This window comes from Amblyomma americanum, chromosome 3, assembly GCF_052857255.1.
Source record: "Amblyomma americanum isolate KBUSLIRL-KWMA chromosome 3, ASM5285725v1, whole genome shotgun sequence".
Taxonomy (NCBI): domain Eukaryota; kingdom Metazoa; phylum Arthropoda; class Arachnida; order Ixodida; family Ixodidae; genus Amblyomma; species Amblyomma americanum.
Genome location: NC_135499.1, coordinates 159,975,179 through 159,995,408, shown reverse-complemented (window position 1 = coordinate 159,995,408; position 20,230 = coordinate 159,975,179). Strand labels below are relative to the sequence as shown.

At 46.6% G+C, this 20,230-nt stretch overlaps 1 protein-coding gene across 1 annotated transcript; it reads left to right on the top strand.

The window, feature by feature from the left end:
• The first annotated feature begins 456 nt into the window (after nucleotides 1–456).
• LOC144123419 (vacuolar protein sorting-associated protein 4B-like) lies at nucleotides 457–3,451 on the top strand. Its single transcript, XM_077656250.1, has 2 exons — nucleotides 457–841; nucleotides 2,485–3,451. The coding sequence occupies exons 1-2, from the start codon at nucleotides 554–556 to the stop codon at nucleotides 3,355–3,357; spliced, it is 1,161 nt and encodes a 386-aa protein (XP_077512376.1). The 5' UTR covers nucleotides 457–553; the 3' UTR covers nucleotides 3,358–3,451.
• Nucleotides 3,452–20,230: the final 16,779 nt, after the last annotated feature.

Here is a 20,230-nt window from a genome sequence, read left to right as displayed (position 1 = left end):
CTCACGTTATTTTTTTTGTTCAAGCAATCTTAGGGCATACTTTATTGTGTTTGTGAATGCACCCGTGTGTCTGTGAAAGAAAGTGGGCGTGCCTGATGCCTCGATACTTTCATCTAAAACCGGTAACCTACTCCCGTTTATCTTTCGTTGTTTCTTTTCTCAATCACAAGATAGCCAGTTCCACTCACATCACCCCCATTTAATTTCCTTTTCGTTGCTGTGCAGTTTGTGCACATTAATAACGAGTTTCTCTTTATTGTATGGGTGGCCAGGAGCGCGAGCTGCACAAATCACTGTGCCGTTACTATAGAATATCAATCAATGTACGTGTTTCTGAAGATAACAAATAAAAATAAATAAAAAAGGAGGAAACATAATGGACAGGCACTGGCCATCTGAACCTTCATCGTTGGCTGCCGCTGCCGAATCGCAATCCTACGAGCGGAAGAACGATGAAGTGACGCTTGCACGTTCGCTGGGCGCGCTGCGTAGACTGCAGAACCGTTGGCGGGTCGAGTCCTGTCGTCGTCGTGTCTCCAACCAGGGCGGCGCCATGGTGATCCCGGCAGCTCTCATCAGCGACATCAGGCTCGCCGTGGACCTGCACAAGCAGGCGCAAGTGGAAGACTACAAGCTGCAATACCCCAACGCGATCCGTCTCTACCGCAAGGCCATGGAGTACTACCTGAATGCGGCTCTGGTCATTCGCAACACGTGCCTACCGTACATCTCGCGGGCGCACAAACTCAAGGAGTTCTGTGGCGGCGACGCCGACCAGGGCGTGGTGGAGGAAGGTTTTCCGGAAATGAAGAAAATTCATCAGATCGCCGTTCTGTCTCAGGTGAGAGAGCGCAGCCGCGTAATGCAGCCACCGTGAAGATATTGCGGGACTTCGTAGTATACGCTTAATAATAATAATTGGTTTTTGTGGAAAGGAAATGGCGCAGTATCTGTCTTATATACAGTTGGACACCTGAACCGCGCTGTAAGGGAAGGAATAAAAGAGGGAGTGAAAGAAGAAAGGAAAAAAGGGGTGCCGTAGTGGAGGGCTACGGAATAATTTACACGTGGTTGGATTTGAGTATACGCTTAAGATGGCCTGCTATCCCTAAAAGAGGTGCCGCGGTGCCATGCACGGAAATCGAAGGCACCGCATGTAAATCAAAGGTTTACACGTGGTTTGCGTTTTGTTAGTGACTGTGTGCATCCGCAGGTAAATGTATTTACTAGTGAACGTCACCACTTCCACTAACAATAATTACGGCCCCATTCTCAAGCAATTACAGTGTGCAGGCTCTTCGGGAAGCTAGACCTAAGCTAGACTATTACTCTCACAATCACTACCATAATAAGGCATATTACGCGAAATTCGCGAAAAAGACATCTCCCCACTGCTTTCTTGTTTCTACTTGACGGTGAGCAGCTAACCATAATTACCCTATAAAACCGACTTTCTTGTTTCATTAACTGGCTCGTCACATGCGTCGCGCTGTCACTCGGAGTCATTTACCTTCCCTTGAAATTACCTTGGATTTGAGAGTATTGTCATCGTAACTGTTTTCCACATTACGTGTGAAGCTAGTCATTCCAGCTAGGACACGATTAACTAGCGTCTCGAGCCAAATTCTGTCTAATGTCTCGAACCTTAAGGATTCTCCTGCCGTAAATAAGTTTATTTACCGCTCAATACGCTGCAAGTATTTCAATTGTATTGTCGCTAAGGGGTAGCATACTCACATGTAGTCTTTTTTTTTTCACTGGAGAAAGATCGTCTTTATTCACAGCCGCGTTGGAGCCATATGATATGATGAATAAAAAGTGAGCAATGAAAAACGAGAGATCAGCTTTGCTAATAACCGAAAGATTTCCTCTCAGCAAAGTGGCAAGAAGTGAGCAAGAGCGCTATTAACAAGAAAAAGTATTATTCAGGCGTTGCCTTTACGCGCGCTAGAAATTCTTCAATAAAGCAAGAGGATTTAAAAAGGTGACCTGATCAGTAAACAAACGAAGAGAGAAAAACAACTGGAACAAGTAGTTTGGGTATCCTTGATTCCCTGTTACTCTTCTGGGAACAGAAGAGCTAGCTTTTCTGGACTATACACTAAAGTGCCCTCTCCTAAGCACGCGTGGTTCTTGAGCTTATCCAGGTGATATTGGGCCGCATGAATGATCGTGGGCTCAACCTTTCGATTCTTCAGCTAAAAATGCTGTAGTCTCATACTGACTATCTGTAAGCCCTCTGGTTAAGGTTGTCGGTAAGAATCCAGTTAAGTAATCAAACTTAATAAGAGGGTGAAGCAAGCCAAAAAAAAGACAAAAGAAATACTCATCGAACGTGGTGTTGCTATAGTTTATTCAAGTGCATGCTTCTGTTATCGCTTGCTAAGAACTATCGTATTTACTACCAATCTTACAAGTAAATTTTTTTCCGTATTGAGTGCATCGACTGTTCTTTTTTATGCTGACGCTGCTGTCTTCCTTCAGGTCCTTCCCCCGTGGTGCACGGCGGCTGGAACCGTACTGTCCGGCAAGAAAATGAGCTTCGACGACGACATCCAGGGCATCGACCCCACCAAGCTGGTGCTCACACAGATCTTGACAGACCCCAAGGCGAAGGCCGCGTCGACCATACTCCTGCACGGGCCGCACGGGACGGGAAAGTCGCTGCTCGTGAAGTCCCTCTACGTCAAGTACCCCGAGAAGTCAATCTTCATCGTCGACATCAACCTCTTCGTGATCGGCGGCATCACGCACAACCCTGCCGCGATGACCAAAATGCTCGTGAGGAACTACAGGAAGCACAACGCCTCCGTGCTTGTCCTCGAGGGCCTGGACCATTTGTACCTGTCGGACTACCCGGAAGCCAAGAAGCCTGTGGTCGACGCCGTCAAGGCCGAGCTACTGGCGTACTTGAAGGAGCTGGCTGAGAAGAAGGAGTACCAGGAAGTGGTCATCGCGACGGCGTTTCGGCCGTGGCTAATAGCGGAAGACATGCGGAACAGCTTTGAGGCCAGGATCAACGTCCCCATTCCAGAGAACGAGGAGGCGCGTAAGTCCATCATCAAGGCTGAGCTGGGCAAGATACGAATCCCAACCTACCGGGAGGGCGATATCGAGAGCCTGGCCAAGAACACCAACCGCTTCTCACGCTACCAGCTCCTGCGCATCATTCGCTGCGCGCTGGCGCGCAACTTTAACAACGTTGAGGCAATCGAGATGAAAGAGGATGCCGAGAGACTCAGCCACATGACCAGGGCGGACATGGACAAGGTGGCTCCCATCTTTACGGCCGACCTGAGCGAGGAGGACGAACCGAAGCACCAGGAATTCATCGCAGCCAACCCCACTGCCAATTAGGCGCTGTCGGCGCTACGTCGGTCTTTAGAGACGTGCTGCGACCGAAGAACGGCGGCAGAAGAAATAAAATTTCGGATTCGTTCTGATAGCTTTATGCGCGCATTCTTTTTTGTCTTCCTAATGAAAACAATAAAACACTATGGCGGACATGACGATGGTAACCGAAAGTCCAGAATAGAGCATTCATGTCAAAAGGGGTTTCTTCTAGGAGCATTACCATCCCAGGAACACGATAAATCTCAGGTAAAGAAAACTGGAGGAGTGGAACAGTAGGTTTTCATTTGTTGCCGCCATAACATTTAATACCTTCATGTGAGTAAAGCGGCTAAAGCGCAAAAGCGCACACACAGACTATTGAGCTACTGCTATTACAACAACTAAAACGTAGATCTTACTGCTTTCTTGTAGCGGCGAATTTCAATAAAACACAAGAAAGCAGCTCTGCTAATAAATTAAAGATTTTCGCCGTGCACGATGGGAAGAACTCAGCAAGAGCACTATAACGTATTAAGAAAAAAACGTTCACGCGTTGCATATAGGCTAGAAATTGTTCAATAAAGCAAGAGCAAACCGTGCGATCAGTTTTCCTCAGACAGCAATGGCAGCAGTTCTGCTCATACTTTCCCGAAATAGGGGGTAAAAGGCATCATCGCCAGTAATGGCGAACTTTGCGCAAGGTGCGGTGGCAGCTGGTATCTATGAGTTCCTACCAGCGTCAGTGGGGCGCCTCAATCTCCCTGGAATCAGCTAGGATTTATCACTCGCTTTCGCAAGACAAGGCACCGATCTCGTGGCAAGGGCTGTCGAAATTAGTTCATATGAAAGGCTATACTCTCATCGTAGTCCTAGCTCCGTGTTCTCGTAAACTTAGAGCCAGGCAGTAAACTTAGTCTCAGATACTTTTCTGTGCAAAACCTGCGACTTGCCTCTGAGGAAGACGATTGGTTTGGTTTCGTTTATAGGGTTTAACGTCTCAAAGCAACTCAGGCTATTAGAGACGCCGTAGTGAAGGGCTCCGAAAATTTCGACCACCTGGGGTTCTTTATCGTGCACTGACATCGCACAGTACACGGGCCTCTAGAATTTCGCCTCCATCGAAATTCGACCGCCGCGGCCGGGATCGAATCCGCGTCTTTCGGGCCAGCAGCCGAGCGCCATAACCACTCAGCCACCGCGGCGGTTCTCTGAGGAAGACGAGTCACAATACATCAAAGCTTTCCCGTATTTTGTTGTGGTTGGTATTTTTTGATAGAGTACGGGACGTCTCCTCAGTAATCGACATTCTATATACAATGGAAACACAGAACAAAAATATTGGTTGTCTGTTAAGCAGGCGGGTTTAGTCAATGTGCCAAACCAATTATCTTTATTGCAGAGACATGGACGATGCAGTTATGCCGCCGATACTTGATGTCACGGATCCAATTGCAGAACTTTTTAGGGCGCAGGGAGTAGGACACAATGCACGTGATATTGCACCCAGAGGTCCTTGCTTTGAACACGTTGGGAGTCGACTTTTCAAAGGCGGAAATGAAAAGCAAAAAAGAAACTCGGAAGTCTCGAGATTTCACGAGAAATTTTAACAATCGCTGTGCTTCAAACAGAGCGCTAGCTCCGACCAGAAAGTTTAAGTTGCGTTACACGTTATAGATTGTCAGAATGCATGGAACAGGAAAAAGATATTTGGGGGAGAAGGTTATCTTTGCCTAGTACTGTTCTTGTTTAGGCTGTGGCTTCAGTCACAGTATACTGGAAATTATTTATTTTTTTTAAATTAAGGATTGTTAGCATATAAAAGAGACTGCCGTCATGTGACATTCAGATTACCTTGTTATGTGAGTCGCACATGTAAGAAAGGAGCAAGTAAGGTTGTCATGCTGAGGGCTCGTTATTAGAAAGATAAAGCTAGCAAAATTACATTTAGCAAACTTAAAAGGGTTTTAATGACATGGAGGTGATCGGACACCGCGTCTATATATACTTATTTATTGAATTTCACTTCTGTACATAAGGTCGCAAATGAATTAATGTATGGGTGAACAAATTAGGCTTTGTAAGCATTGTACTTTGATTAAGACTATTGTGGAAGTCGCTGCTGCAATAGCTGTGCGATCACCAATTGAGTTAACATGTGTGTAAGCGAATGCATGATTCAGAAAAGTCCATTTGAGGCTGAAGTTCTCATGTCAAAAGTTAATGGATGCTACTTTTATGGTTGAAGAAGGTTCACTGTATTGTAATTAGGATCACCGTAATGAAAATATTAATGAGGAACATGTGTTTTAAACGAAATGAACGAACTCTACTGCTGCTGGGCGTACTTAAAACGGCTAGACGGGTCGCCTACATGTTTCAACCTTTTTTTCGATCACAGTTCTCAACCCAAAGCCCCCAATGACGCGCGTTGGTATTTCCAAAAACAAAGAAACAAAAACAATAAAGAAGATAAAGGAACGCCAACACGACCCTTCTCATGACCCACTTTCACGATGAGCTGAGTCGCGAGTCCCCACGCTCAGCTGTGACCCGGATGCAATTTTCTCGGCGCTGAACAGCTCCCGTTCAAATATGGAAGGAAAGATTGCAGAGCGTAAACATGCTGGATCTCCTCGTCTTGGCCTCGATACGGGTTTCGCTTGTGGGGCACGCAGGGCGGAAACGTGGAATGACTCATGTCGCAAAATCGGACGAAGTAAAAGTGTCCTCACACAGAGTAGAACGCGTGCAGTATTCGATTTTGAAGCGAAGGCGGAAAGCGTCTCGCGTGACATTGAAGGAGATGTTGCATCGAAGTGAGCTAACTTTCCAATGCGATCTCTGAATGAAGCGCAGCGAGACGACAGAATAAGCTTTTATTGGCTAAACCTCAGTCGGCTTTTTCTCAGGATTGTCTTTCAAAGAGCATATGGAGAAGTAAATGGTGCAGGCAGCATGTGACCTAGGCATATTGAATGGCGCCTTCACATCAGAGCGAAGCCGTTTTCGTGCTGTGGGAAGCTGCACGAGCGTCCCACATTCGAGCGCAGAACTGAGCGTCTCAGATCGCGGCAGAAGATGAGATACTCGAGACTGGCTTTGTGCTTTAGTTAAAAGTAGGACGAAAGTAACTTTTTTGCACAAGTATTTTTTAAGATTTTGCTTCGCTGTAATAGAGGGGCCAGTACCAGCTAGCCTCTGCACCATGCCTCTTTGTACTTACAGCGACGTGTGCGCTCTCGGTGTCTTTTTGGTCAGGGATTTTTTATAAAACTTTTTATGTTTGTGTGAGTCCGTTCAGCATAGCACAGAAGCTAACAGGGATACCGTGCTCTTCGAACTGTAGCCTGCCTTTTTCGCGAACATTGTATTTTTCTTCCTCTCCCTGTCTGTCACACCTTGCGCCCGGAGTGAATTACGACGCGCTAAACGACTGTGCCCCGCAGGCAGCTGATCAGCTTAACTGAACGGAAATAATGTTACATAATAGGAAAAGCGCTTGTCAGCTTTTATTTTGCAACGTATACAAATGAACGAAGGTCACAGAAGCTGTGCCGTTATTTGTATCTACACAAGGCGATAAATATTCGAATTTCAAGGTTTTTTTATAAGCAACTGATGAGGGTTGCGACAAGATGAACGCAAATATAGAAGATTACTGTCATCATCAATGTGCTATTTACTTGAAATCAATTCGTACTGATTGTCTCTAACGTCCCACGATGAACATGCAAGCTAACCTGAGTCACTAAAAAGTGCACTAATCGATTTTTAATAATTTGTAGACACCAAAAGACAACTGTTCTCTTCCTTTGCAGCCACCTTGTCGCATGGCCTAGTAGCTAAAAGGTTTTCATTTGCTATTAATTGCTTCTTTTCGGGCACCCCGCAGACAGATACAATGAACAATATCTTGTTCTCAAGCAGGCCGTGTTTATAGAAAACCTTAACTAATCCTAGCTGGAACGCCTCCGGAGTATTTTATTGGGCATTTACTTTTTCAACTTATGAATGACAGAATAATTTACGTGGCGAGGAAAGCATTCATGTGAAAACGTTGAGTGTACCACTCGGAATGTTGCGACCGGTTTGTTCGGGCATACTATGTGGGTAGTACTCGCGCAAGTGGACACAAACGAAAAAAAAAAATAAGCGAATGTGACACACAGCGCAATATATTAAACATTATTTGAAAGGCAGCTGAATTTTATGATCCAACCGATTGGAATAATAAAAAAATAATGGAATAAAGAAAGGAGCCACTGCTGCGTATCCACACTTTCCGCATCGCCTCCAGTCGCAGCAGCCTTACACGAGCAAGTCTGGCAAAGAAAGTGAAAAAAAGTCTTCGTTGAAAGGTGAGTTGTGCGGGTCAGAGGTGCAGGTCATCGACATGCACCTCTCCGTGCGAAAAAAACTCTGAGGAATAAAAAGCTGTAGGGGACGAGGCTGAGAAAAAATTTTAAAATCCAAAAATATTAGTTTTTAAATGTCGAGTTCGAATTGAGATATTCGAAATACTTATACACAAAAAAGTTAGGCAGGGTTGAATCATGGTGATACCTAAGGATCGAGCGGTAGCTCTCGTATGGCTGGACAGACAGTTCAGACTCCCCTTCTTCCATGGCTAATGACGCAAGGGTGGCTACGCGGCGTTGACGTCATGCCACGTGACCTGACAGTAATGCTGCCTCGACGAAACCGATTTAAGGTGAACTTAATGCCAAAGTTCAGAGTGAAAGGTAAAGGCTCGAAGGGCAAGCCACCATGGTGTACCGTTGGTAGACATACAAGTTGTAGTACGCCATAGGGCTTTAACTCGGGGAAACCTGTTATAGTGCGGAAGCATTCCCAAACCGCCATGGTAATTTTATTGCGATGGCCCGGACCTGATTACGAGGTTCCCATCGTGTCGGGTGCAGTCAATTATGGGTGGACGTCTGACATTTACCTTAAGGCTGTTGCTAAGCGTCCTATCACGAAGAGTCAGAATCAAGGATCGCACCGCCACGTTGATTGGCTTTTGCATCTAGTAGAGCTATTACTCTAAACATTTTCAGGTTGTCAACGGACCCAGTGCCAGCGGTCAGTTTTTATCAAGAATTTCGGACTCAGATGCACTTTTCGAAGAAGCGTGTGCTCAATAAATAAGTGAATTAATTCTGGCCTTTTGTTTTGCATACACGAATTCTCGTTTCGCGCATCAGTCATGAGCCCGGCGGCTGCGTTTTTATGGAGGCTAAACGCTAAGGCGCCTGTGTGCTGTGCGATGTCAGTGCACGTTAAAGGTCCCCAGGTTTTCGAAATTATTCCGGAGCCCTCCACTACGGCACCTCTTCTTCCTTTCTTCTTTCACTCCCTCCTTTATCCCTTCCCTTACGGCGCGGTTCAGGTGTCCGCCGATATGTGAGATAGATACTGCGCCCTTTCCTTTCCCCCAAAACCAAACCAATTATTATTATTATTATTATTATTATTATTATTATTATTATTATTATTATTATTATTATTATTATTATTATTATTATTATTATTATTATTATTATTATTATTATTATTATTATTAATATTATTATTATTGATATTAAAAATAATGTAGCCAGTCAATCTTTACAACGGACCGGAACAGCTGCGCTATAGAAGTACTGGCGGCTAGGGAATTCAAACATACCATATGCGGTCGGGCATAAGTAGTGAACGCTGGCGAGCAGTTTCATATCGTGTCGACGCGCTTTTATAGTGTAGGCCATTTCTTGTTGGCATTGCTCGTTTTAGGAATCTAAAGACGAAGAACGTTCGTAGTCATGCTTGCTGTCTTAGTTCAACGTTGTCACACTAAAGGCGCACCAAAAGAGAATTGTGCACAAGCACTACCGCGATATTCCTTTTATGTGTTAGGTTCGAATTCTGTCGGTTACTTCAGTACAATCTGAGCCGCTCCTCGTAGTGCCGTACTGCTACCACCTCCTACACCCTCTTCCACGCTTCATTGCCTTAACCTCCATCTCTGCTTTCCTCTTCACGTTCTTACGTTAACAGCATTTCCATCCGCGCTGTAAAACGCACATGGGCTGTTTCCTTGCCCTCTGACGTCCGCGCGCCTTGCCACCACTCAGATCTCCCACGCTATGTTCACTTCTCACCCGCCGCGGTGGCTCAGGTGGTGGTGGTGTAAACTTTATTACATACAGGAGAGTTTAGGACGCACAGGTCCTTGGGCCCCCGCACGGCCCCACTGCACTCAAACGTTCATGTCCCGGAAGCTCATGACGCTGGCAGCCCGGCCTGTGGAGATGGCTTGCTTGGCCGAGTCCTCGGAGCGCAGTAGGGTCTCCCAAGCCTCCCAAGTGGTAAGGTGCTTCAGGCCCCGCGGGGGAGGATCCGCCGGGCAGAGGAAAAGGATATGATCGAGAGTGGCTTTGGGGTTGTGGCAGAGGGTACAGGAGGGGTTTGTGTGGATTTGGTGATAGCGCGAGCGTATATAAGGGGAGGGTAAGGTGCGTGTCTGGAGCCGCCTCCAAAGTTCCTGATGATAATTGTCGAGGGAGGGATGGGGTGGGGGGTACAGCCGACGCTCGGCTTTGCAGGCCTGCATCAGTTCACTGAAGGAATGCAAGCGCTCCCGTGTGAACCCCAGATCGGAGGCCGCCGGTGCCCGGTTGAGAGAACCTCGGGCTAAAGCGTTGGCAGCCTCGTTTCCGGGATTCCCGGAGTGGGCAGGCACCCATATGAGCTCCATGTGGCGGGGCAGGTGTGCGGCGAGGGAGTTCAATACGCGAAATGCACGGACGTGAACTCTCCCGCGGGCGAAATTTAGTATGGCAGTTTTAGAGTCCGATAGTGTATACCGGGCCTGCTTGCGCGTGATGGCTAGGGCAGTGGTTAGAGCACTCGGCTACTGATCCGGAGTACCCGGGTTGGCACCCGACCACGGCGGCCGCGTTTCGATGGAGGCGAAACGCATAAGGCGCCCGTGTGATTTGTGATGTCAGTGCACGTTAACGATATAATTGAATTGGCTGTTGGGGAAAGGAAAGGGCGCAGTATCTATCTCACATCTCGGCGGACACCTGAACCGCGCCTTAAGGGAAGGGGAAAAAGGAGGGAGTGAAAGAAGAAAGGAGGAGAGAGGCGCCGTATAGTGGAGGGGTCTGGAATAATTTCGACCACCAGGGGACCTTTAACGTGCACTGACATCGCACAGCACACGGGCGCCTTTGCGTTTCGCCTTCATCGAAACGCTGCGACCGCGGTCGGGTTCGAACCCGGGTACTCCGCATCAGTAGCCGAGAGCCCTAACCACGGAGCCACTGCGGCGGGTATTAAAGATCCCCAGGTGGTGTAAATTATTCCGGAAACCTCCACTACGGCACCTCTTCATTCCTTTCTTCTTTAACTCCCTCCGTTATCCCTTCCCTTACGGCGCGGTTCAGGTGAACACCGAAATATGTGAGACAGATACTGCGCCATTTCCTTATTCAAAACCAAATTTCATTTCATTTGTTCACTGCTCTGAAACATTTTTCATCTCCTGCGCTTTCCTCCTCACGCCCTTAAATTCACACCACCATCGCCCATCGCCGCCCAATCCGGAAATTGGCGCTTAACACAAGCGCTTTAAAACTTTGTTGGTCAAAGGCCATCAGGAATGCCCCGTTACTTTAAATTCTTAAATTGCATCCATAAGGAACCTTGACAGCCAACAGGCGGGGAAGATTTACTCGTTAAGATAAACAGAGGTCAACGTACCGGGGCCAGAGAAGGCTGGTGACCACTTAGGTGGGGCGCTATACGTCACCAATGTATGTCAAGTAGAAAAATTGTTCGTATTCTTTTTGTGTGCGTCTATTTAAGGGTTAGGGTAATTTTTTTTTAAGAAGCGGAAAACGTTCCACTAAACATAACCTAGCTGACTTTCTGCGATCCTTGCTTTCAGATTCTTCAATCAGATCTTAACCTAATTAGGACAACAGTAGTAGTCGAAATACTGGCAGGTTCAAAAGGAATGTTAGCCGATATTTACTTTGTTTGGCAATAAGAACACAGGACAGCCATCCGAGATTATTACACTTATGGGTTTGGCTTTATTTCTTTTAAGAGACTTTTATTTTCCCGAAACTATCTACAGTGCTAAGGACTCTTTACACAAGTGGTCTGGTTTCTAAGGACATCATAATGAGTCATCATTGTACAGGTATTACATGTATGCAAATGACATTGGTGGTGGTGGTAGTGGTTTTATTAAAAATAATAGTAAAAAGGAAGGAAAAGATTTTTGCTAGCCCCGGCATCTGCCATCAGTACTGAAGCACCTGAGCTGGGGCAGCGGAAATAAAGGATAGCAGGCAGAATGGAGAAATGAAATGAAAGAGGTGAGGGTACATTTCAGTGAACAATTCGTGGTTTCTACACGAGCTGACTTAAAGCAGCTTCATTATGCGCTGCAGTGGAATACAATGAAGGAAAAAAAGCAACACTCGCCAAACTTCTTAATGCGGAAGGATGGGCGTGGACGCACCTCTATCGCTAACAACTATCGCTGTTGACCAGCGGAGGAGGAAGGCCTTCTCACCTAACACGACGAGTTCTTCATTCAAGTGTTTCAGCATCAGAGTTCTAAGGCGGTACAGTAAAGAGAACATTGCTTTCTGCGGGCGTCCCCGCGAGTCAGCAAGTCCCCTCCTTTTCCAGAGTACACAAGCACCCACACACATTATTAATTCAACAAAGAAATCACGATTGCGACTCTGCCACCGCATGCGCACCTGGAACATGCGCGCTACCAAGCGCCAGAAATTGCGCGCGACTGGGCATTCAACAACGTCATGGTTCAGAGTTTCAGTGCGACCGCATTGCGGACATGAGGCGGAGGGCGCCACGCCCCACGCCGCAAGGCGGTCAGCTGTGGGTAACGCTTCCTATTCGCAAGCCAGGTAAAATTGGATACATCAGCGGGGAGAGAGGCAAAGATTCGTTGTTTCCTCCTTTTGCGCACATTCCTGCGCTGGTCTACATTCAGGGTGCGAAAAGCAACATATCCGCAAGTTGCACTCGCGGACAATTCTTTCAAATCACAATCAGGAAGTGTACCTTCAAGAAAATGTAAGGGTCTCACGACATATGTATAGAAAGCTGGCCACTTTTAAGCCGCAGGGCCTTTCCAATTTGATAACTCAAAGAAGCGACGCGATGTTCCCATCAAATATGCTGTGAGGGCTCTTCCTCGGTACGCTGTGTCTAAGATAAGGTCACACATGGCCCTTAAAGCTAATACACGACACATAATTTCAAGATACGGGATGCTGAAGCCACACATGTCGGTGGGCAGGCGGACAAAAACTCTCGCGACGCTCTCTGCGTGTCCACCCTAGAAGAACTATCCACACGCCGTGCCCAGCCTCTAAATGACGCGGCGAGGAGTTCTATTTTTGCGACGTAGAATAAGGAAGCTATTATGCTTGTTCTGATAAGGTAGACTCGTTCAAAGAAATGTAGGTCGAAGGATTTTGCGACTTAAATGCGCTGATCAGCCTTGCGTTTTATTTCATTGCAGGTGGCTCGGGCTACTTTACCGGAAGCGAGGAACGTGACACCAAGGACTATTACACCACCTGTTCATTGGACACCATCGGGAAATTGGTCATTAAAAGATCCAAAGCGTAAGGCCTGGTTTTTAGCAGGACTGAGACGTGCACTTGACAGGCAACTGTAAGTATGAAAGAGCCTCAGAAATGCTCTATAGCTGTCAATGTTTCTAATAAACAGAGAAATATCATTAGCATAAGCTGCTACCTTAACAGCGCCCAAGCCTTGGAGAGGAAAGCCCCGTATCGTCTTAATAATAATAATAATTGGTTTTTTGGGGGAAAGGAAATGGCGCAGTATCTGTCTCATATATCATTGGACACCCGAACCGCGCCGTATGGGAAGGGATAAGGGAGGGAGTGAAAGAAGAAAGGAAGAAATAGGTGCCGTAGTGGAGGGCTCCGGAATAATTTCGACCACCTGGGGATCTTTAACGTGCACTGACATCGCACAGCACACGGGCGCCAGAGCGTTTTTCCTCCATAAAAACGCAGCCGCCGCGGTCGGGTCCGTATTGTCTTGCAATTTTGAATTTGTTGCAACAGCCGTTCTATGCAAAGGACGAAAAGAATTGATGATAGTGGGCAGCCTTGGCGTATTCCACGGCTCGCTGTAATGGGGTCGGTTATCTGATCGTTCACTGTGAGGCTTGCTGCTAAGTAGGTGTACAACAATCTCAAGGCGTCTATCAGACGTCTTGGGAAGCCAAAGCAGTCTATAACTGTGAAAAGGTAGACACGCTCAACGCGGTCAAAGGCTTTTTTCTTGATCTAGGGAAACAAAAGCTCCCGAAACCTGCGTGCGCGTAGCAAAAGTGAACAAATCGCGGGTTAAAGCTGGGGACGAAAAAATTGTGCGTCCAGGCACACATGTCTGAGCATTGCTTATTATGTCAGGAAGAGCTGCAGTTATAGGATGAGCTAATATTGCAGCCTTGTATTTTATAATCGAAGTTCAGGAGGGAGATAGGCCTCCATGCTTTTGGGTCGGATGGCACACCACCACTTCTTAGAAGGAGCACTATACGACTCTCGGGAAAAGATTCCGTCCGAAACCCGTCTACAAGAAGGACATTGAGTATGGACAAAAGATGCACATGTATCTCCGTGAAGAAAGTTTTGTAAAAAAACAGGTGATAGCCCGTCTGGACCGTATGCAGCGGAGGCGTTCATCCCTTGGAAAACCAGGCGAAGCTCTTCCAGCGTGACTGGATTACATAGGCTGTCGCGGCGCTCTTCAGATATGCAATCTATGCCTGAGCAAAATGCACGAACCGCTGCATTTAGATCGCTTATGCCTGTGGTCTCAGTTGCAAAGAGGTGTGCAAAATGTTCGCTAAAGACAGCCTTGATGTCCTCAGTGCTATCTGACTGTTTACCATTCCGAGGTTCGACAAACGGGATGGTTGCTCGACCCTCTACGGAACCGTAGCGAACGCTGCGCAGTACAGCGGGGTTCACTACTGGTCTACCACTAATATAAGTCTGCGCTGCAGTTCGGGAGCTGAGGCGAAGCAGGAGTTCATAGCGCGCTTGTAGCTGATTGAGGTAATCCTGCGCTGTAAAAATGAAGGGCGCACCACGCTGCACAATGCGTGCGCTTCAAAGGGTTTCCTTAATTTCTGCAGTTAAACGTAACTTTCTGTCTTTGCCAGCTTTGGTCAGCTTGTCACGCCAACTAGCTTTTAAATCATCCCAGCTACGTGGTTGTGCGGATGGCTGCACGTTTCTGCAAGAGCTTCGAGTAGGGTGGCCACACTTTCGGGGGCTGTCGAAAGTGCAGCCTCACAGATAGTGGAAAATGGTCGGTTATGCGCGGAACATCTGGCGGATAAGCCAGGACTTCGCAACTAGTGACATGAGGAGCGAGAATTGGCGGAAAGTAGAAATGATCGAGCCTGCTCATGTTCGAGCCCCGGTGCAATGTGGCAGCATATGGGTTTATTTCTTCTTGAACGAAGCATAACAAAGTTGCGCTCAGCTGCCTGCGCCCAGGGAGCAACCATGAATGCTAACAACAACGGCAGCCGATTCTCACCTTGTGAGCTTGTATTCCGATGCACACACTGACCTAAGGTTTCGTGTTTATTCTTACAGGATCATCGTCGCTCGTTATGGCAGGCTTTGTAAGTAGCGAGGTACTTTTCGCGAGGAGGAGTAACGATTGCAGTAATTATAAAAAAACACTGGAAAGTGGGCTAAAGCGGGATCTGAAACTTCAGAGCACGCACAGAAAAAAAAAAACGACAGGCAGTGAAAAAATGAAAATTGGTTTTTGGAGAAAGGAAATGGCGCAGTATCTGTCTCACATCTCGGCGGACGCCTGAACCGCACTGTAAGAGAATGGATAAAGGAGGCACTAAGAGAAGAAAGAGGGGTCGTAGTGGAGGGCTCCAGAATAATTTAGACCACCTGGGGATTTTTAACGTGCACTTATATCGCACAGTACACGGGCGCCTTTTGCATTTCGCCTCCATAGAAACGCGGCCGCCGCGGTCGGGCTGCGAAAGGCACTGTGCAAATTCATTTCAAGAAACGATAATGACAAAGACAAGAACTTCCAACACAGGTGGACATTTGTGCGGAGTCTTGTGCAGTAACTGCACTTTCAGAGGTGCTGATGGTGGAAAATATTTATGTGCAGATACACTTACAGAAGGTGACGTTGGAACAAAGCCCGCGCAGTCATTCCGGGTGATTGTCACCGCTATTCCGGGAAGAGGTGGCGTTTTTCAAGTGACCCGTTGGCAAGTGGGGGAGACAGACCCGTTAATACCGTGGCGAAAGACTACAGTTCCCCACTCACCCTAAGTCTTTTCTTGAACTGTCTTATACCATTTGTCTTTCTATTTCGTCTATTTTACACTTTTTGTTAAACTGCATGGGTTCTATTTTCTTCCGTGGGCTCAGCAACTGTGAGAGTACACCTCTTCTTTTTCCGGCAAGTGAGACGCATCGCTAATGGCGCCTGCTCCTGATTGGCTTCGGGTCGAACGCCGAGGGCGCTTGCTAATAGTGTTTGGGCTCCGTTGCTAATGACCTTGAGCTGCCTTCGGCCGGGAAGTTGCTGTTCATGGAGTATATTTTGTTGCTGCTACACTACTGCTTGCCCATAGAGAGTGTCTGACACTGACTGAGATTTATAGCAGCCGGCTTTTCAAGCGCAATGAACTGGGAGCCTTTAAAAGAAAGCATTGTCGGGGGGGGGGGGGGGGGGGGGGGGGAGCAACGCACCGCTGTTAATCTGAACCGGCGATCCACGGAAAGCAAAAAACAAGAAAATTGAAGAGCTAAGTTAGTGTCTGACAGCGCGACGTTACACTTAAGGAAGGGAGCAATAATTCTTTTAGTGCAAGTGTCAGGAGTAAAGATCAGCCTTTTGCTCTTAAAACCCTTTATCAGCCAGTTAAGATGAACGAAATAAAGTGCGTTTTGACGCATGCGTTCATGTCAGCAATGTTGTTCAAAGCCAGCTTTTTTGGACAAATTGTTTCAATATTGGAATATTGTAAGGTACTGTTACGCAAATATTGAATTTGATGGTCCATTGTCCTCATTCGTGGCAAAATCTTCCGATTAAAGTTTTTATCGCTTGCACCGCGTAGTTAAGACTGCCATAGAAAACTAATAGGAAGCATTTATGATGATAACAAAAACCTTAATAGCAACAAAATGCAAGCCTGCCGAGGAGCGTTCTGTTGATATATTGATCATTATAGCGAAATATCTCAATATATAAAAAGCTGCTGTGATTAACTATTTCCTCTTGATAGATGCTTTTGTCCAGATTTGCTGGGTATGTCTTGATTTTTGTTTTTTAGTTCGCTGAATAAATTTTGCCCGAAATTTCGTTTTAACTGCAGCAATGTAGCGTGCTAAACGTGAGAAAAATTGGCGGATATGATATGAGTACAAACGGATGCAGCGAGAGGTTTGTGGGCAAAGGGGACGCTGCGCGGAAAGGAGAGAAGACAGTAGTCAAGTAGTCAAGCCAGCGCTTTCAGCATTGCCGCAATTCGGGGCGCTCTGTGCGGAATGTGATCATTTTTTTTTTTAAATTCCACATAAAGCGGAACCTGCTGAAGTCTGTGGGCGTGAATATCACCATCCAAGCGCCATTTTTTCTATTCTATTCACAGCCTTCTAGTTTTGCCTCTGCCTTACTGTGCCTGGACAGAGCCCAATTTATTTCACGTGTTCACATGTCAAAAACTAAATTACCTTCTAAGACTTCTTTGCGAACGTATTACCTGAAAACATTCATATTTCTTGTCTCTTTTCTATGCATTTTAAGTGACGGATATGTGACCATGTGCGGGCAAGACTACATAATTTGTTCGGATTGCGCCCGTCTTCGAAGCAGAAGCCGCGAGATGCGGTGTATCTCCACTTGACAGGATAGCGGCCAAAAGAAACTTGACACGATCCACCATGTCCTTTTCAATTTTCACAAACAAAGGCAGAAAAATAGAGAGAGAGAGAGAGAACGAAAGAGAGAGATAGAAAAGGCTGGTTTGCAGCGACCTACTGGACTGGCCTGTATGATCCGCGCAATGCTCAACGGGCCATCGCTTTCCCAACGAGGACGCAGGCGTGCTGCACTTGCACGAGAACCAGAAAACTGTCGCCACGCTCCTTTCCATGGCCATATCCTGCCTTTCCGCACCACAGTTCAGTGCCCCCTTTCTGGCATGGCCGCTGCTTACATCTCTTATTGCACGGACCACCTTCCTTCCTGTCATATGCTACGTAGCGTCATCGCTTCCGGTCGCAGTGGCGACTAAGCGGCTTTGGTCTTCAGAGTCTTTCGTGCCGCTTCTTTCGTTCTCGGCACTCCTAGCTTCAGTGTGTCTGGCCATCCCCTACCCGCCATTGGCCGCACGTGAGAGGCGAAGGAGGAACGATTCCCATCACCGGCGGTGTTCCGGTAAAAGACTGCGGTGGCCGTTGCGTCGGTGCCGAAAACTCGTCGTTCCACTGATCGCATGGAGGATCGCCACAATGCAGAGTCTGCTCGGTGCCTCTTATGCTTATGCTCCAGGTTTTTAGGGTAAGCGTAGTGAAGTCATGGCATTTTTGTTTCTTTTTTCGCGGAAGGAAGAATGCTTCAGACCTCTCTCTGCAACACCCTAGGCCAATACCAGAAAAACATGTTTTCTTCAATGTCGCCTTTCTGGTTACGCATGCATCAGTGGAGCGAATTTGAAATCTGTTTAGTCGCTTTGGTGTGAAATGTACACTGTAGTGCAAAATAGCAGGGAAACCATTATGGAATTTCAAGTCCAAGGTTGTAAACGACGCCAGGATCCTAAACGGTCACTTATCTGACTACAAAATCAAACTAAACCGAATAAAGTGCACGCAATAAGGAGGAAATAAATACGGTATCATTTAGCGTGGCTCTGCAGCATTAATGTGCAATGTATACAGGCCAGAAATAACGCACTTTTATTGGAGTGTAACGAATGTGTAGCGACGATTCCAGAATATTGAAAATGCCCCCAAGTTATATCGCCTCGATTAGGTTGGTTAGCATAAGCGCACGACAAAGGATGATATTTTACGAACTCGCTGCATGCTTCATTGATTTTAATCAGATTCAAAACCAGAATTCAAAACCTGAGCGGGTAACATCGCTGAAACTGGTGGTGAGCTTTTCCTCGGCACACTGCCTTAATTTGCGGATTAATTCATGCAATCGCAATTAACAAGGGCAAAAAAATTCTAGTTCCTGATTACTGGCCCACCACGTGATGAAAATTGTCGCTGTCAATTTCGAGCTCCTGCAAGAAGAAAGAGCTGGTAAAAGAGGCCTCTATCGGAATCGTGTGCAGTATAAGAAACACACCTTCGACAACAACTATGAGCAGCTTAAGCTGTTATTGGCCTATTTCCCTGCGTCATATCTTGATCTCTACGTATCGCAGTGGCACATCCTTCGTAAAGTCTGACAAACACGCGCACCACCTGTCTACTTCTGTACCATTATCACCACTGTTCAGATATCCCTTGCCTTAAGTGCCACTCCCTTTGCATTAACTGTAACATTGCGTGTTACGTTCCACATGGCTCTAGAGTCTGTTTTTCCCTTACCCTTTCACACCCTCTTTGGTATGCTTGACTGGCGTCGACCCAGTGGCACGATAATGCAAATGGCAATTTGTGTGGCCGGCATCTACCTTTCTTTTCCTTTATACAACTTCTGCCGATAAACCACTAGTATTGATTACCTTACTCCGTTGTTAATGAAGTGATTTCCTCTTCACAGGAACTGAGGTGATCATGAGTGAACGGATGTGGTCACGCTTCCATGTAAAAGATTGTGTGCAGACCAAGACATTGTTTTGATTCAAAGTCGGGAGTGCAGTGGAAATCTGCATGAAGTACGGAAAAAATGGCAATGGAAGAAAAAACTGAGTTACACAAGAGATTTTCTGGCATGCATCGTACACGAAGCTCCCTTGTGACGACTACAGGGGACTTCCAATTGACATTAAAACTGAGCCACCTTCTTGCCAGTACAACTTTCTGTCAACCTCACTACAGCAATCGCGAAGACCTTTGTGGAAGTGGCTGGCCCGGATGAAACAAACGTAATTAAATTAAATTAACAGCTGCAGGCAGAAAAACCAGCACCCCCCCCCCCCCCCAAATAAACTAAAGAGCACTGGCTGATAATTTGTCTCGCATAACTTCCGACGACCATGGCCCATCTGGCGAAATGATACCAATATGTATTTTTGACTTCAAATGAAGTATTCAGAGCGCTAGCACTTAAGGGCCTGTTCCTGGGTTTCGCCTCGTGGTAGCAGTACTAGTAGTAGTAGTAGTAGTAGTAGTAGTAGTAGTAGTAGTAGTAGTAGTAGTAGTAGTAGTAGTAGTAGTAGTAGTAGTAGTGGCAGTAGTAGTAGTGGTAGTAGTAGTAGCAGTAGTAGTAGCAGCAGTAGTAGCAGTAGTAGTAGCAGCAGTAGTAGCAGTAGTAGTAGTAGTAGTAGTAGTAGTAGTAGTAGTAGTAGTAGTAGTAGTAGTAGTAGTAGTAGTAGTAGTAGTAGTAGTAGTAGTAGTGTCGTAGCCGTAAGCGTAAACGGTGGAAACGTTGCCATGGGAAATCCTTAGACAGTGGCTACCAGGGAAGGAGGAGGGTATGACGTGAGCTGATGAATGTGTAACCGGTGTGTGGGTGGTTATCATGGGAACCGTATGGAAAGGAGTTACCCTGGAATCAGGAAGGTGTGGCGAGAACGTAAGAAGGCGCAAATGGTGAGTGGTTGTCACGGGAGCCACCCGAAGAATAGTAACTCTTGAAGGAGAAC

Bases quoted from the DNA above. Each gene is read 5' to 3' on its own strand.
- LOC144123419 (XM_077656250.1), top strand. From the start codon at position 554: ATGGTGATCCCGGCAGCTCTCATCAGCGACATCAGGCTCGCCGTGGAC. The intron at 842-2,484 runs GTGAGAGAGCGC...GTCTTCCTTCAG, and splicing joins AGATCGCCGTTCTGTCTCAG to GTCCTTCCCCCGTGGTGCAC.